The sequence below is a fragment of the Hyla sarda genome, chromosome 3 (genome assembly GCF_029499605.1).
Source record: "Hyla sarda isolate aHylSar1 chromosome 3, aHylSar1.hap1, whole genome shotgun sequence".
In the NCBI taxonomy this organism is placed as follows: domain Eukaryota; kingdom Metazoa; phylum Chordata; class Amphibia; order Anura; family Hylidae; genus Hyla; species Hyla sarda.
The window spans coordinates 232,195,216-232,222,892 of record NC_079191.1 but is presented as its reverse complement, the minus strand read 5'-3'; the positions used below and the strand labels follow the sequence as shown (position 1 = coordinate 232,222,892).

Below are 27,677 nucleotides of genomic sequence, written 5' to 3'. Positions count from 1 at the left end.
GGAGATTGAGCACTTCTGTTCTGACATGGGGCCTGCTGGGGCGACGGTCAGTTCAGCCCCTCCCTATGCCTCCAGGTGTTTTTTTTTTTTTTCCAGGTTTTCTGTCCGGGGGTGGCTCAGGCACCTACTCGTTACTGTCTGGAATGGCTCTGAACACGTTTTTTAGCCCAGCTCCAGTGTACAGAATTCCGATCCCTCTTGGGACACAAGGTGGCTCCTCCAGACAGCGATGGTTGCCACTGGGGCCTTTTATGACCACCCTTGTTTTCTCTCCTCTGGAGGGACTGTTTTGTTGAGTTTTTTTCTGCTGCCAAGATGATGCCATCTCGATTTTCCCACTATGTACGTGAAGTATCGGGTGGGGCCCCTGTTTTTTTGCTGAGAGCATTCAACAGGGATTTTTACTGTCTAGGCTTGTGTGCTTCCGGTCCAACATTACAGCCTGGCTCTCTTTCTGTTTTTTGGTTGGTTATCTACTGCTGCTCACGCCGTCTTGGCTCTCTCCTCTGTTGGAGGAGTTTGTACAATCTCCCTGGAAGGGGTGTGTTCTTTCTTCCCTTTTGTACTGCACTGACACCAAAGTCTTCTGGAGTAATCCTTCCTGTGCCCAGACCCTGAGAGTCCCAGCTGGGTTCTCCTTTGTTTCTCCCTCCATTCCCATTCTGGCGGGATGTTCCTTCAGTGTGCTCTGGTCTGCTCGGACCACTGGGGTCTATGACTGGTTGGTCTCCTTGGCTTGGACTCTGTCCTAGGAAGCTGTGGCATGCCTTCTTTTCAGGCAGCTCTTCCAGTTCCTTGGGCCTTGGTGATGGTACAGGCCTTGGACATGTGTAGTGATCCGGCCAAGACTCCTCCGCGATCCCATTAGTCGGGGTGTATTTCTTTGTTGGCTTCTCCTACTGCTTTGTGAAAAAACTGATTAGCTCACTTCCAGTGGGCAGGTATATCCTGCCAGGGAGGAGCCGACTTTTTTTCCTAGTGTCAGCGCCTCCTAGTGGCAAGAGCATATACCCATCAGTAAGGTGTCCCCCAATGAAGGCTACAAGAAAGAGATTTTACGGTGAGTACAAAAAAAATCTCCTTATCAGCATCATTGGGCCGGCCAGCTGCTGGCACTATGCCCTGCTGATAGAAATACTTTTCACATAGAGCGCTGCAGGGGTATATGTATATGGAAACGCTGTGAGGGGCAGATAACGCTACATGTCTGCCCCCCCAGCACATCGATATACATTAATCCCTGCAGCGCTATGTATGAAAAGTATATCTATCAGCAGCCCATAGTGCCAGCAGCCAGCTGCTGGCACTATGCTCTGTGGATAGATATACTTTTCATTCATAGCGCTGCAGTGGCATATTATGACAAATGCTCTGGGGGGATCACATTATAAATGCACTGCGGGGGTATATATATAAATGCACTGGCGGGACATATGTTTGTTAATGCGCTGTGGGGGGCATATATATATATATATATATATATATATATATATATAATATAAATGCGCTATATGTCTGCTCCGCCTGCAGGCTATATGTTTGCTCCCCCTGCAGCGCTATATATCTTGCCCTCCACAATGCTTTTAATATACATATAGCCGCCGCTGCCACTCACAATGTTCATTTTAAAAACCCCGCTGGTAGTCCTGAATGGCTCCTCAGTACCGGCCATTCAGGGCTCCCCGCAGGGGATTTAAAAATGAAAGTTAAAACACACGATACATCGCAGGGTTGAAGACTATGCTGCCCGCTCCCCTGCTTAATAACTTCTGATCGCATAGGGTCCCAGAAGTGAGGCCCAGTGTGATCAATCCCTCAGTCCCTGTACTACAACCCCAATCATTGAACAGACTCTGTTCCATGATGGGGATAGTAGTACAAACACTAATGTAGCCTCCCCAGCTGTCTGCAGACTCCCGCAGCCAGGGAATTACTACTCCCATCATGGAAACAAGTCTGTTCCGTGATGGGAGTAGTAGTAGTCACAGCTGTGGGAGTCTGTAGGCAGAGATGTTAAAACGGCCGTACATGATGGATGTTATAACCGGTCTTAACAGATGAATATGCCCATTATTTTACATAAGTTCGGCTTACTGGCTCCACAGCCCTGAGCATTACATTTACTGACAGAGAACTGCTTCTCATTACTGACGAGGAAATGGCTTTGGTGGCTTAATATTTTTTCCTTTTATTTCTTCTTTCCTAGATCCACTGGCTTTCTGTAAATGGACGAACAGAGCTCCTGCATGACCTTGTGCAGCATGTCAGCAATGTAGATGTGGAAGATGCAATGGGACAGACAGCACTGCATGTGGCCTGTCAAAATGGACATAAGACAGTAAGATTTTCCATTTTATATTTTCAATGTTTGTTTTAAAATTTGGCTACAGTTGATGTCGTGATAATGAAAGAGGACATACTGTGACATCCATGAGCTAACTTAAAGGAGTATTATCATCTGGACACAGCATAATGTCTATTAGATGCAGGTCCTGACTCTTGAACCGGTTCCTAGCTCATTAACTCCATATATATAGGAATTAATAGAAGTGCCATTAACAGTATAGCCCTGCTAGCCACACTACTGAAATTAAAGTTACATAAACTGCGTAGTTTGCAGCTCTCATTAATGTCAATAGGAGTTGAATAAACTACATTTGTTTTGTCTTTTTTTTTTCCCACTTCCAGTGCTCGACACCGGACTGGGCAGGGCTAGGAAGCCTCTTGATCTCGAGATCAAGGTTCTAAAGGTTGCATCTGTTAGACATTTATGGCATATCCTTTGAATGTGTCATGAATGTCCAGATAGGAATAACACTTTAATAGGACTAAGGGAATGTTTATATGGCTTGTAACAGCAATTCAGACCAGCGATTTGCCCGCGATCCGGGCCATTCGGGTCACTGGTGACCCGATCACCCGGAAAATAAGAATGATCGGAGCTGTCAGAGACAGCTCCAACCATCCTAAAGCATAGGAATGAGGTGGCAGTGTTGCCACCCCCTCCTATCCCCTGCCATTGGTCGGTCAGGCTGACCACCAATGGCAGGAGGGGGCCGGGGGGGTTAGAGTTCATTTCCCCCGCTCTGGCCACTCATCGGAAGTCTGTACAGAGCGGGGGAACACAGGCGGCGAGGGGGGGAACATGGCCCGACTTACCCGGACCGGTGGAGGCGGCATCCCGGAGCGGCGGCCGGACAGTGCGGCGGAGAAGGCTGCAGTGAAGATCGCGGTAAGTGATCTTCACTGTGGCCTTCTAAAAGCTGCAAAACTACAACTCCCAGCATGCCCAGACAGCCAAAGGCTGTCTGGGCATGCTGGGAGTTGTAGTTTTGCAACATCTGGAGGGTCACAGTTTGGAGACCACTGTGTAGTGGTCTCTAAACTGTGGTCCTCCAGATGTTGCAAAACTACAACTTTCAGCATGCACTGACTGTCTGAGCATGCTGGGAGTTGTAGTTTTGCAACATCTGAAGAGGCACAGCTTGGAGACCACTATAAGGTGGTCTCTAAACTGTAGCCCTCCAGATGTTGCAAAACTACAATTCCCAGCATGGCCAGACAGTCAGGGATGCTGGGCATGTAGTTCTGCAATATCTGGCCCTTCAGATATTGCAGAACTACAACTCCCAGCATGCCTGGACAGTCTGGGCATGGTTGGAGTTGTAGTTTTGCAACATCTGGAGGGCTACAGTTTGGAGAACACTACTTAGCGGTCTCCAAACTGTTCTTCCCCAGTTGTTGCATAACTACAACTCCCAGCATGCCCAGACTGTCCAGGCATGCTGGGAGTTGTAGTTCTGCAACATGTGAAGCGCCAGATATTGCAGAACTACACGCCCAGCATCCCTGACTGTCTGGTCATGCTGAAAATTGTAGTTTTGCAACAGCTGTAGGCACACTGATTGGGAAAAACTGAGCTAGAGTCTGTTTCCTAGTAAAACAGACAATTAAAAAGGAAGGTGCTTCTCCCAATAAAAAGTTATCTTTATTCTGTCAGCAAAGACATGAAAAGTTGGTATAAAAAGCACTTTCAACGCGTTTCTAGCTCGGACTGAGCTCTTTATCAAGACGTGCATGTTAAAAGGAGTAAAGACACACATAAATAGCAGCTCCAGTGATTGCACTGGCTGGGAAATTTGCCCGGTAATTGGTACAACCAAACACCTGGCTTCACTACAGGGTGTTCCAAGATGGCTATCCGAGAACATGCTGTGTCACATATACAAACAAAACAAAAAAATAATAATTTATTTAGAGAAATAACTGGCACATCCTAAAAATGGATCCATTTCTTAAGGACATACTTCCAGCAGCCCCCTTGGTGACGTTCAGAAGAGCCCCCACATTAAAAAAAACTTGTTAGCACCAAGCCAGATAAAACAGCATAAACATAAAATTACCACCGGAACCAGAATAGGGAGCTTTAGATGTGGCAAGACTCGTTGCCTATGTTGCCATGAGACAAGCCACTGAGTAACATCTGTCACATCTCGAACTAATGGGAACGCTCACCCTATCAAACATCATCTTACCTGTGAGACATCATACGTTATCTACCTTTTAGATTGTTGTTGTGGCAAACAATATGTGGGTAGAACTGTCCAATCCCTTAGATGCAGAATCAACAAGCATCGACAAAATATTAGAAACCACTTAAACATCGACTTAAGCATCGACCTTTCACAGTAACCCCAATTGATCACATTCCAGATACGGTTACCAACAGATTTGAATTGCTCCAAAAATGGGAGGTCTTTTGGATTTACAAAATGGGAACACTGTCCCCGGCTGGTTTAAACGAGATTACAGAAACCATCATCTAATAATCAAGGTCATATTCCCACACCCCTGTGCTCCGTTAGCATTCTATATCCACAGCAGGACAATTCTTCCATCCTAATTGTTCAGCACTAGCTAGGACTATCAACAATGATATCATCATTGATTTTACTCCCATAGTCAATATTATCCTTGTTTCATTATATTAAGAATAATTTCTGCTCTACTTACCCTCTTAATTTTTCATCCAGTCCGCATATCAGCCAGATATTTTACACTGACTTCATGTCATTATTATCTCTATGAGATTAACACAACTCATATGCAGCATTATGCTGCCACCTCATGGCCAATTTTTATAGAACACAAGACATATACGTCTTAACTTACAAGCAACAACAGTGCACTTTATTATATTCCCTTTATATTCCTTAAATGTTATGTTCCATCTACTAAGAATTACCTCTAGTTATGTATCAAACTGCATACCGAGGTAATATATGTGCACATAACTATCTTACCTCTCTTACGCTACCCAGCACCTGGCAACTTCGGATAATGAAACAAAAAGACCCACTGGTGGTCAAGAACACCGGACTCTAATTATAGGGTATGCAGATTGTAGATGCGCACACCTCGCTCCTAAACTAGGATTATCTGACAACTCGCGAGGATGCGCTTATATACTCTTATACTGAGGTCTATTGTCAGCCCACTACAGAGGACACTCAACTTCGTCATTCTACAGTGAATATTGGAACCAGGCATCACTTTAGCCAATCTTACTGTGATGGGGGACATCCTCCTGCACCTATTAGGTCAGGTAGTGGAGGTTTCTATCCACTGTGAACCACATCGGGAGTCCGCTCATCCAATTCTGCTAGACGCTGTCAGCCTGTCTGCAGGACTTGCTGCCACAATGTAATTAATAGTATCTCTAAGTAAGGGGATAGACAGATAACGATCGCTGAGTAGTGCTCGCTTGAACTCTATTCCCGTGCAATTCTGTACATCTACAGCGGAAAAGTTGGAATCAGTAACCTCCTCAGATAATGCAACAACCATAGGGTGCAATGCTCTGGACCTAACTACCATGGGGTGCAATGCTCTGCACCTAACAGATGAGTCAGAAGAGGCTTATACTCACTGCGAACCATACTGCTACTTCATTCACTATCTCCGCTATGTGCTGTCAACAGGACATGCGATCGCGATACAACAAATAGTATTTCTTGGAAAGGGTTACTGACGGACTAAGCAGAGCTCACTTTAACCCTATTACCTGTAGTTTCACACATTTCTTCTGATATGGGTTTTTATTATTGTTTCGTTGTTATTCTTGCATTTTATTGCAATTAATGTCAAGTTTTAATACATTGGGAAAAGTAATTGTTTTTTTGTTTTTTTTTTGTATATGTGACACAGGATGTTCTCGGATAGCCATCTTGGAACACCCTGTAGTGAAGCCAGGTGTTTGGGTGTAACAATTACCGGGCAAATTTCCCAGCCAGTGCAATCACTGGAGCTGCTATTTATGTGTCTTTACTCCTTTTAACATGCACGTCTTGATAAAGAGCTCAGTCCAAGCTAGAAACGCGTTGAAAGTGCTTTTTATACCAACTTTTTATGTCTTTCCTGACGGAATAAAGATAACTTTTTATTGGGAGAAGCGCCTGGCTTTGGAGAAAGTTTCTTCCTTTTTAATTGTCTGTTTTACTGCTGCCTGCCGACCTCCTTGGATGATCTGGTTCTCCTGGGCTGCTGACCCACTATTGATGCGCTGTTGTAGATGTTATGCTCTGAGCATAGCCAACTCTGGTGAGCACATATGTGTTGAATACTTTGCTTTTAATGTTTTTGATAATACACTAGGATCGCGCTCCTCTGTTCTTTTGGTCTTTTCAGTACACAGTCTGTTTCCTAACTCAGTGATTCCAACCCGTGTGCCTCCAGCTGTTGCAAAACTACAACTCTCAGAATGCACTGACAGGCCATACATGCTGGGAGTTGTAGTTTTGCAACAGCTAGAGGCACAAGGGTTGGAATCACTGAGCTAGAGTCTGTTTTCTAACTCAGTGGTTCCCCCCAGTGTGCCTAGAGCTGATGTCAAACTACAACTCTCAGCATGTACAGTCTGTCAGTGCATTCTGGGAGTTGTCATCTTGCCACAGCTGAAGGTTTGGGACGCCCCCCCCCCCATGTGAATGTGCAGGGTACATTCACACGGGCGGGTTTACAGTGGGTTTCCTTCTACAAGTTTGAGCTGCGGCAAATTTTCCGCCGCAGCTCAAACTCCCAGCGGAAAACTTACTGTGAATCCCCGCCTGTGTGAATGTACCCTAAAAACACTACACTACACTACCAAATAATAAAAAGTAAAACACTACATATGCACCCCCTTACACGGCCCCCCCCAAAATAAAAATGAAAAAAGTCACATACGGCAGTGTTTCCTAAAGGGAGCCTCCAGCTGTTGCAAAACCACAACTCCCAGTATTGCCGGACAGCCATAGACTGTCCTGGCAGGCTGGGAGTCTTTCAACAGCTGGAGGCGCCCTGTTTGGGAAACACTGCTGTAGGGTTTTACTGTAGGTAACCGGGTCCACCCCTATTGCAAATTCCTTATTTAGGCCTCAAATACGCATGGTGCTCTCTCACTTCAGAGCCCTGTCGTATTTCAAGGCAACAGTTTAGGGCCACATATGGGGTATTTCCGAGAAATTGCACTACAAATTTGGGTTTTTTTTTTCTCCTTTTACCCCTTATGAAAAGATAAAGTTGGGGGCTACACCAGCATGATAGTGTAAAAAAAATAAAAAATGTTTACAGTAACATGCTGGTGTTGCCCCATACTTTTCATTTTCACAAGAGGTAAAAGGAGAAAATGACCCCCAAAACTTGTAACACAATTTCTTCTGAGTACGGAAATGCTCCATATGTGTACGTAAAATTCTGACATGAACGCAAAATTAAAAAAAACACACCCACATGTGACCCCATTTTGGAAACTACACCCCTCACGGAACGTAACAAGGGGTATAGTGAGCCTTAACACCCTTCAGCTCTTTGACAAATTTTCGTTAAAGTTGGACATGAAAATTAAAAATTTGTTTTCCCCCTGAAATGCTGGCGTTACCCCAAATTTTTCATTTTCGCAAGGGGTAATAGGAAAAAAGCCCCCCAAAATTTGTAACCCCGTTTCTTCTGAGTATATTAATACCCCATATGTGGAAGTAAAGTGCTCTGTGGGTGAACTACAATGCTCAGAAGAGAAGGAGCGTCATTGGGCTTTTTGAGAGAGAATTAGGCTGGAATTGAAGGCTATGTGTGTTTACAAAGTCCCCATGGTGCCAGAACAGTGGACCCCCTCCACATGTGACCCCATTTTGGAAACTACACCCCTCACGGAATGTAACAAGGGGTACAGTGAGCATTTACGCCCCACAGGGGTCTGACAGATTTTTTGAACAGTCGTCCGTAAAAATTAAAAATGTAATTTTTCATTTGCACAGCCCACTGTTCCAAAGATCTGTCAAATGCCTTGGGGTATAAATGCTCACTGCACCCATTATTAAGTTCTGTGAGGGGTGTAGTTTCCAAAATAGTATGCCATGTGTTTTTTTTTTTTTACTGTTCTGGCATCATGGGGGCTTCCTAAATGCGACATGCGCCCAAAAACCATTTCAGCAAAATTCGCTCTCCAAAAGCCCAATGTTGCTCCTTCCCTTCTGAGCCCTCTAGTGCACCCGCAGATCACTTAACATCCACATATGAGGTATTTCCTTACTTGAGAGAAATGGGGTTACAAATTTTGTGGGGCATTTTCTCCTGTTACTTCTTGTGAAAATGAAAAGTTTTGGGTAACACCAGCATTTTAGTGTTTAAAATCAAGTTTTTAATTTGCACGTCCCGCTTTAACGAAAGTTTGTCAATCACCTGTGGGGTGTTTAGGCTCATTGTACCCCTTGTTACGTTCCTTGAGGGGTGTAGTTTCCAAAATAGTATGCCATGTGGGTATTTTGTGCTGTTCTGGCACCATAGGGGCTTCCTAAATGCCACATGCCCCCCAAAAACCATTTCAGCAAAATTTGCTTTCCTAAAGCCAAATGTGACTCCTTCTCTTCTGAGCATTGTAGTTCGCCCACAGAGCATTTTACACCCTAACATGGGGTATTTTCATACGCAGAAGAGATGGGGTTACAAACTTTGGGGGGCATTTTCTCCCATTACCCTTTGTAAAAATTGTAAATTTTTTTTTCATTTACATATCCGACTTTGACGAAAAATCGTCAAACACCTGTGGGGTGTTAAGGCTCGCTGGACCCCTTGTTATGTGCCTTGAGGGGTGTAGTTTCCAAAATAGTATGCCATGTGTTTTTTTTTTTTCTGTTCTGGCACATAGGGGCTTCCTAAATGGGACATGCACCTCAAAAACCATTTAAAAAAAATTCACTCTCCAAAATCCCATTGTCGCTCCTTCCCTTCTGAGCCCTCTACTGCACCCTCCGAACACTTGACATACACATGAGGTATTTCCTTACACAAGAGAAATTGGGTTACAAATTTTGGGGGCCTTTTTCTCCTATTACCCCTTGTAAAAATTCAAAAACTGGGTCTACAAGAACATGCGAGTGTATAAAAAATGAAGATTTTTAATTTTCTCCTTCACTTTGCTGCTATTCCTGTGAAACACCTAAAGGGTTAACAAACTTTCTGAATGTCATTTTGAATACTTTTAGGGGTGCATTTTTTATAATGGGGTAATTTATGGGGTATTTCTAATATGAAGGCCCTTCAAATCCACTTCAAAAGTAAACTGGTCCCTGAAAAATTCCGATTTAGAAAATTTTGTGAAAAATTGGAAAATTGCTGCTGAACTTTGAAACCCTCTGATGTCTTCCAAAAGTAAAAACATGTCAACTTTATGATGCAAACCTAAAGTAGAAATATTGTATTTGTGAATCAAAATATCATTTATTTGGAATGTCTGTTTTCCTTACAAGCAGAAAGCTTCAAAGTTCGAAAAATGCTAAATTTTCAATTTTTTCATCAAATTTTGTAATTTTTCACCAAGAAATGATGCAAGTATCGACAAAAAATTACCATTAACATGAAGTAGAATATGTCACGAAAAAACTCTCAGAATCAGAATGAAAAGTAAAAGGATCCCAGAGTTATTAATGCTTGAAGTGACAGTGGTCAGAATTGCAAAAAATGCTCCCGTCCTTAGGGTTATAATGGGCTCCGTCCCCAAGGAGATTACAAAAAGGCATCTGAGCTGAATTTTTAAAATATGTATATTAGAAAACTGTATGGGCTCTTCTATAAATGTATTGTGGGAGATTAGCTCAGTAGAGCCCAACAGATAATGTGAATTAGCAGTAAGAGACATTGACCCAGATGTATACATTAAACAGGGCTTCCCTTGGCTTATATGTAGCACAAAATATATGTACAACCTTTACCTTCAGGCATAGAAATTCAAAGTAAATCCTGCAGGTCAAAGTGCTAACTAAACAAAATCTTCCCAGTCTATACAAGTGACTTACTACCAGTCACCTGACCAAACGGTAGACATCAATACGTGTTAGGCTTGTGCATACCTCTCAGCTTTTATAGTGCAAATTGCACTATATGCCATAGCGTTTTAATTATTTATTTAGTTATTTATTTATTTTTACTTTTAGTAAGTCATGTCCCTAATCCTGCCCCAAAGGGTTCCCAAGAAATTTGGGTAAACTGCCGAGAGTAGGAGCTACGAGTAAGAGCTACAGATACCCCATATGACTCATTACAAAGACCGATCTTTAAAGGGGTATTTCGGTGGAAAACTATTTTATTTTTAATCAACTGGTGCCAGAAAGTTAAACAGATTTGTAAATTAATTCTATGTAAAAATCTTAAACCTTCCAGTACTTATCAGCTGCTGTATGCTCCACAGGAAGATCTTTTCTTTTTTAATTACTTTTCTGTCTGACCACAGTGCTCTCTGCTGACACCTCTGTCCATGTCACAAACTGTCCAGAGCAGGAACAAATCCCCATAGAAAACCTATCCTGCTCTGGACAGTTCCTGACATGGACAGAGGTGTCAGCAGAGAGCACTGTGGTCAGACAGAAAATAAATTAAAAAGAAAAAGAACTTCCTTTGGAGCATACAGCAGCTGATAAGTACTGGAAGGATTAAGATTTTTAAATAGAAGTAATTTACAAATCTCTTTAACTTTCTGACACTGGTTGATTTAAAAAATGTTTTCCACCAGAGTACCCCTTTAACATGATGCCTGCTGATTGCAATGCAGATTGAGACATGTACTCTGTAATCTCCTGTACAGGGCCCTGGCTACTTATCTCTCCTTGGCCTGCTACGGCCCTCACCTTCCTGAAGAGAAGCAAGTTACGGCCTGCTCAGCCAATTGCTGACTGAGGCGGAATATCTTGCAGCTTTTGTATAGGGGATAAGAGTCAGATAAGTTCAGTACCCATTTGATATGTGGCACTCATCAAAAATGTTGCCCTTTTGTAGCCCATAACCTTTTGGTCAGTGTTCAATATGTTTTTTTTTTAAGTAGCTTTAATTCATATTTATTATTAAGGAAATCTGTCACAGAACAACGCCTTACTAATGAACATCTATAAAATGCTTTTTGTAAAGTCATACAGTAATTGCTGCTGCACCCGCTGAACTGTACCATTCTAGTATAAAGGGTAGCAGCATAAGATGCATAAATGCAAAAATCCAGTATAACCAGAAATCCGCAATACTGAAGTTGAAATAATACAATGTGATGCAGTAAAGCGTTCAACTGTACATCAGAATGAGTAGCAAAATAGTTAAAGGGGTAGTCAGGGAAGAGCGTTCTTTACATATTTAGCAAGGGAGGAGTGACTTAAAAAACAAAACAAACACACTTTTCTCGCACCCGCACCACCACAAGTATCATGAAGCTGCAGTTCTTACTGTAAATATTTTTTTTGCTTTGCCGTACATTTTATGGTAAAATGAAAGGCGTGAAAAACAATTGGTCATGCAAAAAACAACCCCTGTCTATTACTTTTGCACCAGTTGTGATTATCTCCTTAAATGGGCACTGTCAAATTCAAAAACATTTTATATGTTGAACATCTTGGCAAAACATTAACCTTTCTAATATACTTCATAAGAAAATTTTACTTCCTTTTTATAGAAATCATGGCTTATAAAATCATGGCTTTGTCCAAGATGAAGCACAGGCATGGACAAAGTCCATTAAGTGAGGGTGGGCTAGCACTCCTCTGTGCTCTCGCTTGTCCGATAGGACTCCTCTGTGCTCTCTCCTGTCTGATAGTACTCCTCTGTGCTCTCTCCTGTCTGATAGTACTCCTCTGTGCTCTCTCCTGTCTGATAGGACTCCTCTGTGCTCTCTCCTGTCTGATAGGACTCCTCTGTGCTCTCTCCTGTCTGATAGGACTCTTCTGCGATCTCTCATGTCTGATAGTACTCCTCTGTGCTCTCTTCTGTCTAATAGGACTCCTCTGTGCTCTCTCCTGTCTGATAGCACTCCTCTGTGCTCTCTCTCCTGTCTGATAGGACTCCTCTGTGCTCTCTCTCCTGTCCTATCAGACAGGAGAGAGAGCACAGAGGATTGCTATCAGACAGGAGAGAGCACAGAGGAGTACTGTCAGACAGGAGAGAGCACAGAGGAGTACTATCTCATAGGAGAGAGCACAGAGGAGTCCGATCAGACAGGAGAGAGCACAGAGGAGTGCTAGCCCACCCTCTGGACTACTTGACTTTGTACATGCCTGTGCTTCAGCTTGGACAAAGCAATGATTTTTAAGCCATGATTTCTATAAAAAAGAATTCAAAATAAAATTTTCTTATTAAGTATATTAGAAAGGTTAATGTTTTGCCAAGATGTACAACACATAAAAAGTTTTTGTCCATTTAAAGGAGTATTCCGGTGGAAAACCATTAAACAGATTTGTAAATTACTTCTATTAAAGAATCTTAATCCTTCCAGTACCTATCAGCTGCTGTATACTACAAGGGATGTTGTGTAGTTCTTTTCAGTCTGACCACAGTGCTCTCTGCTGACACCTCTGTCCATGTCAGGAACTGTCCAGAACAGGAGAGGTGTCAGCAGAGAGCACTGTGGTCTGACAGAAAAAAAACAACTCAACATCCTCTGTAGTGTACAGCAGCTGATAAGTCCTGGAAGGATTAAGATTTTTAAATAGAAGTAATTTACAAATCTGTTTAACTTTCTGGCACCCGTTGATATTTAAAAATTGTTTTCCCCCGGGGCACCCCTCCTTTCTTTTAAAATGGACTATAATGTTGCCTTAAAAGACATTGTGGCCCCGTTTTATAAATCTGTCTTAGACAAAAACTGTCATTTGCCCACAGCAACCAATCTTGGCAAACTTCTGTTTCAAGTTTTGTTTCTCTGGTAAGAAAGTGACTTGGTTGCAGTAAACAGCTTTTGTTTCAGAGAGTAAATCCACACCTTTGCTGTAGATTGTCTTTAAGGGGGTACTCTGCCTGTAAACATTTTATCCCCTATCCAAAGGATATGGGGTTAAGATGTCTGATTGCAGGGGTTCCCAGGGATCTCTCCTGCAGCACCCCTCTGTCAGCTGGTGCATGGAACAAACGCCTCTGTGCCTGATACATGGGTGATACAGGGGCCGGAGGATCGAGATGTTACACCGCGCCCCCTCATGACATCACCCCCCCCCTCATGATGTCACGCCCCACCCCCCTCAATGGAAGTCTATGGGAGGGGGCTTCGCGGCTGCCACGGCATTAGATCATGAGGGGGCGGGGCCGTGATGTTACTAACCTCCGGCCCCCGATGTTCGCTCCGTGCATTAGATGACAGAAGTGTGCTGCAAGAGAGATCCCCGTGCTCAAACTTCTTACCCCTATCTTTTGAATAGGGAATAAGATGTCTAGGGGCGGAGTACCCCTTTAAAGGGTAATGTATGGAGGGATTTATTCTAATTGACATGTTTGGAGCAATAAAGAAATAGCTCTGCCCCTATACACAATAAAAGTTGGCAAATACTAAAGATTTTTTAGGTTATTTATTATATACTGAGCCCATCTTGATGCTTGTATTTCTTTATTCTTTAAAACAGACTGTGTTATGTCTCTTGGATAGTGGAGCAGATATTAACAGACCTAATGTATCTGGAGCTACTCCATTGTATTTTGCATGCAGGTAAGATGTGTGTTAGAAAGGTTGTTATTAATAAAATACTGCAATATTGATATCTGCAGCTAAGTGCATCCTAAATCATAATACTGAAATAGAAATAGGCATTACTCATTCTAGATTCCTCTTGTTAAAAATGTGTTTTTGTTTTTTTCCCTCTTTTATGTTTCTGCTTATACAGGGCTTGCTGACAACAGATAAGTCAGTACAGTGATTTAGTCTTAGAATGTATTTAGAGAGTAAAATGTATTGGTAGGACTGTACCTAGCATTGTCTCTGGAAACAAGTAAAGTTTGCTGCTTGGAGCAAAAGCACTTGAAAACACACGTTGGATGCAGGATTTTAATTTTAATATGTACCTTCTGATATACATCCTTGGGTAAAATTCAAAGCGTTACTGCCATTAGTAAGAAAAAAAAAATGCTTAAATCAGTGTAGTAATGTGCCCTAAGACCTATATGCTTAATAATTTGCACATTTTAATATGTAAAATACCTTTTGATCTATGTATTACTGTGATGAGTCTTTCTGAATTTCTTTGATAGACTGGGGGTGTTTCTCCAGGACCGTAATGAGCTCCTCACCTCCCCCTCCCCTGTCATGAAGTCTGCATAACATTTTTACATTTGTAAAGTTTCATACCTAAATGCTCTATATAACTCTAATGCAGCCTTCTTAACTATATGGTGCAATGACAGAAGAAAAATTAGCATTTTGTGCCAAAAAATAAGGATTTCCACAGCTTTGTCCACCAAAATGCATGCTTTTTATAACCCTAAAGCAGCCATGTGAAACCTATACGCACAGGAAATAAGGCCAAAAAATGACCAAAGATAAAGCATTTTGCATATAAATAATAGTTTTGCACCTTTTATTGCTTGTCACTGGGCATGTAAATGCTTCTCTTCTTAAAGGGGTACTCCAGTGAAAAACATTTTTTTTAATCAACTGGTGCCAAAAAGTTAAACAGATTTGTTAATTACTTCTATAAAAAAAAAAAAAAAATCCTTTCAGTACATAATAGCTGCTGTATGCTTCAGAGGAAGTTGTATTGTTCTTTCCTGTCTGACCACAGTGCTCTCTGCTTATACCTCTGTCCATGTCAGAAACTGTCCAGAGCAGGAGTGGTTTGCTATGAGAATTTGTGCCTGCTCTGGAAAGTTCCTGACATGGACAGAGGTGTCGGCAGAGAGAACTCTGGTTAGGCTGAAAAGAACTACACACCTTCATATGCAGCATATAGTAGCTGATAAGTACCGGAAGGATTAATATTTTTAAATACAAGTAATTTACAAATCTGTTTTTAACCTTTTGGCACCAGTTGATTAAAAAAAAAAACTAATTCTACCAGAGTACACAATAGCTGTCTGCATATTGTCTGTGCTCTGAGGCACAGATTAGAGATAACCATACCTCCCTCCCCTCAGATATTTTGGTCCTTTTTTTGATGGACCAAAAAGTCTGGATTTTCAGGGTTTGTTTGCAAAATTAAAAATACAGAGACCTCTAGTGACATTTTTTAAACTCTCTTTTTCATATCATCAGCAACCAAATTTTTTAATGAAGTATATTAGGAAAATGCTTCGTTTTTAAGGAAGTAGTAAATGGAAAAAAGTTGTTTCTAATGACAGTAACGCTTTAAAGATTTCAGGAATATTGTTTCTGCTTGTATAGTGCGGCATAAGCAATTTTTAAAGGGGTTTAATAAAAAGGGCTGGTGTACTCTATTTGGTCATATGTCCAAGAATGCGACCCACACGCACCAGGAGATAAATAGATATTGAAGGTAGACCAGTTCTCAAGGACCATAGTGGTTGTAGCTATTTTTTTTTAAAAGTATTTCTAAATTTTTTTGCATATAAGGTTAACAAACATCACCATCGGCGAAATAACACATACAAAAAGAACAGTACCTCCCGAAGGACCCAGCGCACCCAGTCAACCAGTACTAACAAAACAGGGTAAACCAGAGGGTATCATGAGGGACATTGAGGCTACACCGAGGCCCCAAGAGGGAACCAACACGAACCAACATCCAAGCACACATCCATACATACATCCCAGTACCCTCCCCCCCCCCCCCCACCCACGCCCGGAGACCGATCAAGCCGCAACCTCTCCTAACAAGCTACTGAAGTAGTCCACACGGCCTATCAGCAGACTCTGCTACCAACAACCAGGGGGTCCACACCATATCGAACTTCCTAGGGCATTTACGACTAACATAAAGGGCCTGATATAATGGGACATACTTGTTCACCAAGGCTATCCAACGAGAAAGCGGAGGGGTGGACGTATCCTTCCAAGTCATGACTACCACCTTGCGGGCACAAAACAGCAGAAAACCCAACAACAACCGTCGTTGAGGGCTGAAAATCAAGTCGTTAAGAACCCCTAAAAGATCCACTGAAGGGCTAAACACAGAGGGAAATTCTAAATGCTCACCCAGGAAACCCATCACCTCCCTCCAGAAGGCTGCAATAACAGGACAATCCCACACAGCATGCAGAAAGGTACCAATGTGCGTGGAACATCGAAAACAAAGGTCAGAGGGAGACCAGCCAAATCGCTTAAGCTTAGTGGGGGTATAGTACAACCTCAGAACATATCTAGATTGGATCAACAAATCCCTGCTACTAACAACAGTAGAGTAGTAAGAGCCCTCCACTTCCTTCCACTGACTCTCTGACAAATCTGGGATATCAGCCACCCATTTATCAAAAGCCAAAGAAAAGGGACAGGGCCCCAATGACTGCAGAAGGGCGTAGGACTGGGTGAGAGGTTTAGAGAGATCCATGGGGCCCAAGAGAAGCTCTACCTCCAAAAAGGCCAGGGTAAAGGTCAGGGAGCCAAACTGCACCTGAACCGCATGCCGTAGCTGAAAATACCTAAACATAGCAGACCCGGGGATGCCATAGCGCGGGCGTCCGCCATTAACCCCTCAGGTGCCGGGATCAATACAGATCCCGGCATCTGCGGCAGTGCGCGATTTAAATGAACGATCGGATCGCCCGCAGCGCTGCTGCGGGGATCCGATCATTCATAACGCCGCATGGAGGTCCCCTCTCCTTCCTCCGTGCGGCTCCTGGCGTCTCCTGCTCTGGTCTGTGATCGAGCAGACCAGAGCAGAAGATGACCGATAATACTGATCTGTTCTATGTCCTATACATAGAACAGATCAGTATTAGCAATCATGGTATTGCTATGAATAGTCCCCTATGGGGACTATTCAAGTGTAAAAAAAAAATGTAAAAAAATGTAAAAGTAAAAAAAAAGTGTAAAATCCCCTCCCCCAATAAAAAAGTAAAACGTCCGTTTTTTCCTATTTTACCCCCAAAAAGCGTAAAAAACATTTTTTATAGACATATTTGGTATCGCCGCGTGCGTAAATGTCCGAACTATTAAAATAAAATGTTAATGATCCTGTACGGTGAACGGCGTGAACGAAAAAAAAGTCCAAAATTCCTACTTTTTTAATACATTTTATTTAAAAAAAAATTATACAAAATGTATTAAAAGTTTTTTATATGCAAATGTGGTATCAAAAAAAAGTACAGATCATGGCGCAAAAAATTAGCCCCCATATCGCCACTTATACGGAAAAATTAAAAAGTTAGAGGTCATCAAAATAAAGGGATTATAAACGTACTAATTTGGTTAAAAAGTTTGTGATTTTTTTTAAGCGCAACAATAATATAAAAGTATATAGTAATGGGTATCATTTTAATCGTATTGACCCTCAGAATAAAGAACACATGTCAATTTTACCATAAATTGTACGGCGTGAAAACGAAACCTTCCAAAATTAGCAAAATTGCGTTTTTCGTTTTAATTTCCCCACAAAAATAGTGTTTTTTGGTTGCGCCATACATTTTATGATATAATGAGTGATGTCATTACAAAGGACAACTGGTCGTGCAAAAAACAAGCCCTCATACTAGTCTGTGGATGAAAATATAAAAGAGTTATGATTTTTAGAAGGCGAGGAGGAAAAAATGAAAACGTAAAAATTAAATTGTCTGAGTCCTTAAGGCCAAAATGGGCTGAGTCCTTAAGGGGTTAATAGAAGTAATTTACAAATCTATTTAACTTTCCGAAGCCAGTTGATGTATAAAAAAAAGTTTTGGCCTGGAATACCCCTTTAAGTTAGTACGGATCCTAGCCCTATGCTTATCATAGAGCAGGCGAACCCATGCACAAAATCAGGGGCCAAACCCAAACGCCCCCAACACCTCCCATAGATACGGCCACAAAACTGAGTCAAAGGCTTTATACATATCCAGACTCACTACCACACCGGAGGGAAAGCCCCTATCCACTGCCGCTATGTTAAGCAGCAAATGTTTCACATTCACATCTGTAGCCCTGCCCGGCATAAACCCCGTTTGGTCAGGATGAATGATAGCACCGATGATGCCATACAATCGGGTAGCCAAAACTCTAGCCATAAGTTTAATATCGACATTCAGAAGGGAAATAGGTCTATAAGAGCCAGGGAGCACAGGATCCTTCCCAGGCTTAGGGAGTACCACCATGAGCGCCTCCCTCATAGAATCAGGAAGGGAGTCAGCATCAGCTATAGAGTGGAACAATTTACACAGAATAGGGGTCAGATGCTCCTCATTCATCCTGTACCAATCACCTTCCAGCCCATCTAACCCCCGGAGTCTTGCCCCCAGGAAGATCCTTAATAGCCTGAGCTACCTCCTCCTCTGCCTGAGCCTGCGTAAGCGAGGGAAGAGCCAGGCCCGGGAAGGAGAGAATCTCCCCCTAACAGGGCACAGAGGGGGCAGCATATAAGGAGGAATAAAAGTCCTTGGAAGACTGCATTAATCTCAGACGGAGCCATAACTACCACCCCATCACTTCTCATAATACAAGGAATAGAGGCTTTTGGGCGGGAGGCCCTAGTCAAATAGGCCAATAGTTTACCGTTCTAATAACCAAAGGCAAACATAGCAGCCTCCCTATCCGCTAACTTCAGTTGAACCCTTTCTTTCTGGATGACTAACAAGGAACGCTGAGTCTTGGCCCACTCCCTTTCGGCCTCAGGTGACTGATTCCTAATATACTCAGCCTCTAGAACCCCCACCTTCTGCAAGCGTGCTACCTCCATGGCCGACCTACTTCTCCTCTGACCCGCCACCCCTGCAATAAAAGCACCCCTTATCGTGGCCTTGTAGGCATCCCACTGAACCAAGGCATCTGGATAGTCGGTATTGTGTTCCCAGTAGTCTGTATGAGCTTCCCCCAAAGCCTCCACTACCGCCTCAGCCTGTAACCAGAGTGGTCTGAGATCCCGCTAGAGGTGTAGGAAACGGCTCTTACCAGTGGAAGAAGATCCTCGGATGCCAGAGCCAGGCCAATGCGAGAAAACGACCTATGGGCCACAGAGTAAAAGGAGAATGAGGACCCTGCAGGGTACTTCCATCTCCAGAGATCGGTCAAGCCCCATGCCAGTCGCCAAGTATTGAACGCAGAGGAGCCCTGGTCAACAGCCGTGGTGCGGTCGAGGACCGGATCAGGAACCATGTTGAAATCGCCTACAAAAAGAACAGGGTCAGAGAGAAAAGAAAGCAGTTCATTAGTAAGAAGTTCCAGTACAGAAACTTGGAAGGGAGGGGGCACATACACAGAAACAAGTACAAAAGAGACAGACCCCATAGAACAGTGCAAAAGGACATACCTCCCAAATTGATCACAGGATACCCGAGAGACAACCAACGGCAGGGATTTAGTAATGAGCACAGTAGCATAAGTGGAGTAGGTAGCATAACCCCTCACAATCCAGGCCCGTTTAAGGGCCAAGATCTTCTGACCCGTAAAGTGAGTCTCCTGCAGACAGATAATGTGAGGAGACTGACGCATAACAAAATCAAGACAAAGGGCCCTTTTAAACTTGGAATTCAACCCCCTGACATTCCAGCTAACCACCTTTTGGAGTCCCCATCTGGATAAAGAGCACAAAGAAGAACCAGGATAGACCATCCCCTGACCAGGATCAGGGAGGATCGAGCACCGGGACCACACACACCCCACTCACCCATCAAACAGACACTCACAGAGACGAAGACAGCACGGACAAACAACATAGACAACAACATAGACAACAACCTTCCAACCAAGAAGAACAAATAATCCCCAAAACAATTCCCTGGGTAACACTAACTAAACCTGTGCAGACCTATACCCCGAACCAAAATACGTATCAGGCGAGTGCGGGAGCTACGTACAACTTCCAACCGCCACCTCCCGCCCACCCAGAAAGAACAAAACATTAGCCCTTGACCCACTAGCCAGGGAATCCCTAAGGGAAACTCGAACCTCGGACAGCTAACACTGACAGCCTATCCACTAATTAACTAACTAAGAAGGGTAAGCAGTCCAACCGAGAAATCAGTCTGGTGGCTGAGCTGCTCCAAGTGCCTCCTCCGCCCACTGTAGCGCCTCCACAGGGGAAGTGAAGAATCTGGTGGTGCGTCCATACACCACCCGCAACCGGGCCGTGTACAGCATGGCATACCGATACCCCTTGTAACGGAGTGTGGCCCTGACTTTGGTAAACTGTGTGCGCTGTTTCCTCAATTCCATGGAGAAGTCCGGGTAGAAGGAGACCCTGCTATCGCCAAAGAGCACCTCCCCTTTCATCCTCACAGCTCTCAGGATCACATCTCTATCCTTCAAGTGGAGAATCTTCACTAGAAATGGTCGTGGGGGCCCCCCCGGTCTAGCGGGGACCCTATGGGCCCTTTCCACAGTGAAGAAGGGAGAGAAAGTGTCCACGGGCAACAACTCTCGCAGCCAGGACTCCAAGAACTCTACGGGATCCGAACCCTCTGCCTTTTCGGGAAGGCCCACCAGCCTAACGTTGTTGCGCTGTAATCGGTTTTCAAAGTCATCCGCTCTATCCACCACACCACGGAGCTGCCGCTGCATATCAGAAATTTGTTGAGGAATTGGGCATAGGGTATCCTCAACCGTAGAGGCCCTATTCTTCACCTCCGTAGCTTTTGATTCTCATGTCGCAGGATGGCGAATTCTTGACTAAGCTCGTCCACCTTGGAAATCATAGATGTATGACAGGAGGTAATAGTGGACAGAATCTCTGTAAAGCGCAAGTCCAGGAGAGCCCCATCATATGTTATCTTATCCGGAGAGGGAAGAGGCGAAGGCACAGCACTGCCCGATGGCCGTTCAGATCTGGAGAACTGATTTAACGCCTTAGCAGCATTGGCCGCCACTTCAGTAGATAGAGGGGTCTGGGGCACAGATTCCCTCTGGGAGCAACCAATAGCCTCAGAGAGACAGTCATCAGAAGAAGCATCATCATCCATAGGAGGAAAAAACACCCCAACGCCTGACTTGTTGCGATTGGATCTACCCCTGGAGCCTCCCATAGTAGTATATTGGATAGCAAGTGGTTCCACAGCAAGAAATGCGTCAGCAGGAATGGGCCAGTCAGCAGCTTTAGAGCCCTCACAGCAACAGCAGCACAGTCCAGCACAGAGGGAGTTAAGTAAATTAGCAGAGTCCGTGCACTAGCAGGAGCCCCAGCCAGGACAGAGGGAGTGAAGAACAGCACAGTCCAGCACAGAGGGAAGGAACTGAATTTGCAGGGCCTCCACAACGACACTAGCACAGTCCAGCACCACAGGCCCACAGGCCCCTCACAGTCCAGGAGTACAGTCCAGCACCAAGGTAGCCAACTGGGACAGCAGAACCCCAACTGTAACAGCAGCACAGTCCAGCACCTCAGGGGTTAATAGGAAGAGCAGATCCCTCACAGAACAGCAGCACAGTCCAGCAGGGAGGGAGTTAATATCAGAGTATAGCACTTGTTACTCACTGCCACAGCAGGAACAGAGGCCAGCCAGCAGGAAGTCTCCTCCACCAGCAGTCGGGAGAGCGCCGCAGCCCAGGAGTAGCCCCCAGCCATCTCAGGAGCCCAGAGAGAGGGGGTTGCCTGGCAACCAGGCCCGGAGCAAGGCCCCGCCCACGAAGCTAAGCAATGGCAGCCTTAGCCTTGTAGTCCAGGAGCCTTCCAAGTCCCACAGAGATGTGGGGACACCTCAAGGCACCTTGTCACCTCTTCCAGGCACCACCAGAGCACAGCAGCAGACTCCGGTCCCAAGGCCACCTCCACAGAAGCACCGCCGCAGCCCGGTCCTGCTCGCAGTGTGCGCCTCACCATCTGCGCCGGGATGGATCCGTACTCCTCACCGCCAGCAGTGCCTACGTCCCAAGAGTCCCAAAGCACCCTCCGGTCAAAGGTACCGTGAGTCAGGGGGTTATTACAGGATAAATGCACAGGATGAGCGGGAGCTCGGCAGTAGTGCGACCGCTCAGCTCCACATGCAGGCCACCGGTTGTAGCTATTTTTAAAGGGTGCTCCAGGAAAGTACATATCAAAAAAAAAATCTCCTAAGCTCTAGGGACTGGCATCAGTGCATCCGCAGTGTGAAATACGCTGCGGATGCATTATGTGTGACCTTCCCTTAGTAAACCATATTAGTGGGGATTAAGGGAATCAAGATGACAACCCATGCATGACACATCAGCTAAAATAGATACGCACGAGGCATACACATACACTTTATATTGCTCTCTAATAATGGCCTATGCTAAAGAGTCCTTCTTTAAACTTAGATATGTTGAAAATTGGCTGCATCTTTTTGCCCAATAAATCTCTCTCTCTCTTATTTTAGTATGCTAGTGGAGCATTGGTGTTAGATTAGTACATTGTCTTTCTTTTACATTACAGTTTTTCCGACTGTTCACTGAAAGGAAATTATAGTAAATGCTTTTCTTGTGGAAGATAAGATAACATAAAATTAATTTTTCCTCCAGCAGTAGTTTGTAACAGGGAAAAATAATCGGAGATAGATTGAGATTTTCTGTTCACATGGCTTCTGGTCAGATTATAATTAACAATCCATCAAGTATACAACTTGTAGCACAAATGATTTCTTTGTTTCCTGCAGCCATGGACAAAGAGATACAGCACAGATATTATTAGTGCGTGGTGCAAAGTACCTGCCAGATAAGAATGGTGTTACTCCACTGGATCTTTGTGTGCAGGTATGTTTTCTTTATCAGGACTGCAACATCACTTGCTTATGTTTTGTTTGTAAACCAATATATACAGGTTAGGGTTAGGTTTCCACACAGGTTTTTTTCCGGCATTTCTTTTTTTAAACTGCCACTGCAGTTTTTGAGCCACAGCCAGGAATGTATTCAAAAGGATTGGGAAATATAAAGGAAGGATTTATACTTTTCCTTCCTCATGGGTCCAATTCTGGCTTTGGCCCAAAAACTGCTGTGGCAGTTTAAAAAAAGAAAAAAAAGCCAGAAAAACTGTGGGGAAACATAGCCTTAGGGAAGTGTTTTTCCACACAATGTGACAGCTGTTACAAAACTAGAACTTCCAGCAAGACCTGGACAGCCTTTGGCATAATCTTATTTTAAATCAATGTACAGTGACCCCCCGACTTATGATGGCCCCGACATATGATCATTTCAACATATGATGGCCTCTCAGAGCCCATCGTATGTTGAAGGCAGCATCGACATATGATGCTGCTGTGTGTTGGGGCCATGGTACAAACAGCTATCTGACAGCGCTGACAACTTCAGCAACTGACAGATAGTTGTTTAATGTGCCCCGTTCTGCTCCTGTTACTGCTAACTCACGCAGGCTTCCCCTGTGAGCTCCGTGTAAGCCCCCCCCCCCCAGTGCAGCCATAGCCAATAGCCTGCAGCATCTTGCTGCAGGCATCCAATGAGCTGCTGGCTGCCCTCCCCTTCCTTTCCTATAGAGCTGTAGTCGGCAGGATCGTAATGGAGGACATTCTGTCCCCCCTGAAGGTATTTAAAGAACTGTACAGTACTGTATGTGATGTCACACATCACATACAATACATATACACACTATACACCCCATACATCAATGTTTCCCTATCAGTGTGCCTCCAGCTGTTGCAAAACTATAACTCTCAGCATGCCCAGACAGTCAATGGCTGTACATGCATGCTGGGAGTTGTAGTTGTGCAACAGCTGGAGGCACCCTGGTTTGTTATACACTCCACATACAATGGTCATCCCAGAACCAATTACCAGTTTCCCATAGAGATATGTATTCAACTTACAATGGTTCCAAGGCCCCAGAACCAATTACCATTTTTACATAGACATATGTACTCGACATATGATGGTTTCAACATATGATGGTTCTCCTGGAACCAATTAATATCATACATTGAGGGACCACTGTATAGCTGAGTGGCTAATCTTTCACTTGACTTCAGTATGTTTTGAAAAGTAAAAAAAAGGGTTTGGTGTATGAAAAAACAAAAAAAAAAAACTTTTAAATTGTTCACTTCTGATTTCAATAATATTTACATATGTGGTTTATGAATAAAAATTTCTCATAAATTTCATATAAATATCTGGTTTACTAACTGTTACATATGTCATACAGTGGCATATGCTGAAGTTGAATAGTGAACTGTGTAGACTTTGATGTTGTGATTTGTTTTTTCTGGTAGGGGGGTTATGGAGAAACCTGTGACGTGCTTATACAGCATCATCCCAGACTTTTTCAGACGTTGATCCAGATGACTCAGAATGAAGATCTTCGAGAAAATATGGTACAGTTGTAGTAAAATTGAATGTGCCCTGAACATTACCCTCAGGGATACCAATTCATTTGTTTCAATAACATCTGTCTTATCTATCTATTAGATTATTCTAGGCATCAATTTTAATTTGAAGTCTCTAAAAGGTTTGGAACCTTGAAACACAGAGTAGTTATGTGTTTGGTCACAAGTGAGTGTGAAAAGGGCTTGAAGAATCTAAAATTGTCACATGTCAAATTTCAGGTGGGAAATGGACTGAATAATTAATTACCTATTAGCTTAATTAGTAAGGGTAGGTACATTCACAAGATTTATAGCGACTGAAGATGAGTCCTATACATCTTAATGGAGTGGTTTCTGCAGCATTTACGTGGATTTCTGCAAACCACTCATACTGTTGCAATCAAAATTATTTAACTGTCATTAAACCTCACCATTAATTCCCATTTCAGCCCCCTCATAAAAGACGACAAAATACAAAACAATGCAATTTTACTCCTTCGCATTTACCAAAACATGGTCCAAAGTTACCTTATTTAAGGATAAGCTATCAATAGTTGATTGATGACCAAAATCCCTCCTAATCAGCTGTCCAGCACATGAAGTATATAGTGGTGCTAGGGTACTGCAGCCCCACCATCTATTCACTTCGATAGGACCTGAGGCTGCCAACTGCATCAAATTTCCACAGATTCTGTACGTGTGAATACAGGCCGCGTTCACACGACGGAAATTCCACATGGAATCCCGCATGAATTTATTGCCCTTTAACATTAATGGGATTCCACACTGTCATTCTTACAGCAGAATTTCCGCATGCTGAATTCACTTCTAAAATTGTGTTTTCCGCGGCCCAGAAAAATCTAGGTCTGGTGTTATATTTTTCCGGACTTTGGCTGCGAAATTCTATTAAAGTCAATGGGGCTGACTTTCTAACGAATTCGTGCGGAATACCATTTGACTGTTTAATTAAATAAAGTCTATCTTTTACTGAGCTGCGGAATCCATGTGGAAATTCTGCATACATTCCGCACCAAGTCCGCACCAATTCCGCCAATGATAAATTTTTTTTAATTTTTTTTAAATGCGAAATTCTGCACAGAACCAATGCGGATGCAGAATTCATGCAGATATGTGGAACTTCTGTCGTGTGATTGCGGCCTAAGGGTACGTTCACGCAGACAGGTTTAAAGTTTCCCACTTCAAGTTTTGGCCACAGCAGGTTTTCCGCAGTGAAAAATCTGCAGCAGACCCCATAAAAGTCAATGTAATTTGTTGCAAATATTTTGCTGAGGAAAACCTGACGCCGCTCTACACACGGGGGGGACTTTCTGTGAATCCTCCTGTGTGAACATATCCTTAGGGGTACGTTCAGACGGGCGGATCCACAGCGTATTTTATGCAGTGGATCCGCCGACGATGGATCCCTAGTTTTGTTCCTCAGATGTGCCTGCTCGGAGCTAGGCAGGGAGCAGCCACAATTGTGTGTGAGTATACTGCGCATGCGCAGCAGTAGTACATCACAGCAGTGTGTCCGACCCGCACATTTCAGTGTGTCTGCGGTGTATTACCGCTCTGAGCAGGCACATCTGAGGCACCATGTAGGGGTCCAGCATTGGCGGATTCGCAGCGTAAAATACTCTGTGGATCTGCCCATCAGAAGGTACCCTTAGGCTGGATTTTTTATTTGCAAATCCATGTTTAGGCTCCATGGGGAAAAGTCCTTTAAGCTAACCTGTGGCAACGCATTGTATGGTAAAATCTTCTCCTTACTATGCCTGGGGGACGTTCCTGTCCACTGGTGAAGTTAAAAAGTGTTCCCCACCGGCCCTGTGAGTAGTCCCCCGGACGAGGAGGTATACTTGCCTAGCCCAGTCTCCTCCAGCTGTAATCATGCCCCCTCATCTTGATAGCCAGCCTGCAATCTCCCTAAGCAGACAAAGCAGTGCGATGATGCAGGCGTGCCGGGCTGTCATTTGTGCTGAGGGGGCATGATTACAGCTCAACAGACGGGACTAGGTAAGTATAGCTACCCGGACAGGGCACTATTTACCGGTCTGCTAAGGTACCGTTTCTAACTTCATATCCAGCCCATCTCTGCAGAAGAAATGTCTACTGGGAATGGTGAGGAAAATGATTTTACCATACATAGTACCTTGGCATACGTGCAGAAAAAATTAATTATCATGCATTATATATGGTAAAATCTCATGACAGGTTCCCTCCAGGGAAATAGAGGGGGAGACTAGAAAAGTCTGTCCATAGTCTTAGTATAATATTTAGTTAGTACTAGCAATGTGCAGAAAAATAAAATAAATGACATTTGGAGGCAAATTTCCTTCATGCTGTAGGCCAATGTTCTAAAATTTACATCTCAATTATAGTTTGCATTAGTCTCTTTATTTCTTTCACATTTTAAAGAATGCTAATGTCCAGACTAAAACAACTTTGCAGTTACTTGTGTCACGTTAGTGAAGAATGTCTATTAATTACATTCTAAGCACTGATTTATAACACTTGGAAACATTTAAAGACATTTCTCACAGTAGTTTTCTTTCTTTCAGTTTTGAAAAGTGAAACAATTTAGAGAATCTGTCTACTTCAGTGCATTATGTTTCTCAAACTAATGTTCTTACTCATAGTTACGGCAGGTCCTTGAACATTTGTCACAGCAAAGTGAAAGCCAATACCTCAAAATACTTACAAGCCTTGCTGAAGTTGCTACTACAAATGGTCACAAACTCTTAAGGTAATATTGAGGCTAAAAAACTTATTAATATTGATTTATCATATTCATAGATTATCATCAGCCAAAAGTCCTTATATATTTAGCCTATTGTGAATTTACTTTGTGAATAATTACATTTCGAGTCACTACATCTGTGTAGAAGTTTATTTATGCAATGCATACATTTTACATGGTCATGTTGTCATGCTCTGTTTGTGAACGTTATTTTCAAGGTTTTTTTATTGTGTATTTATAGATCTACTTTAAGAAACTTGGTTTTGTTTTATTGGCTACATTTGGCTGTGGACACGCATTAGTTATGTGGGTTATGTCT

The 27,677-nt window shown here is 43.4% G+C and overlaps 1 protein-coding gene across 4 annotated transcripts in view; it reads left to right on the top strand.

The window, feature by feature from the left end:
* HACE1 (HECT domain and ankyrin repeat containing E3 ubiquitin protein ligase 1) overlaps window positions 1-27,677 on the top strand; it is a 126,938-nt gene that overhangs the window by 21,513 nt on the left and 77,748 nt on the right. For all 4 annotated transcript variants that reach the window (XM_056566204.1, XM_056566203.1, XM_056566201.1 and 1 more), the window contains 5 exons: window positions 2,207-2,338; window positions 13,905-13,987; window positions 22,963-23,059; window positions 24,526-24,627; window positions 27,258-27,364. In XM_056566204.1, coding sequence (XP_056422179.1) covers window positions 2,207-2,338; window positions 13,905-13,987; window positions 22,963-23,059; window positions 24,526-24,627; window positions 27,258-27,364 — 521 coding nt within the window. The remainder of the gene's footprint in view (window positions 1-2,206; window positions 2,339-13,904; window positions 13,988-22,962; window positions 23,060-24,525; window positions 24,628-27,257; window positions 27,365-27,677) is intronic.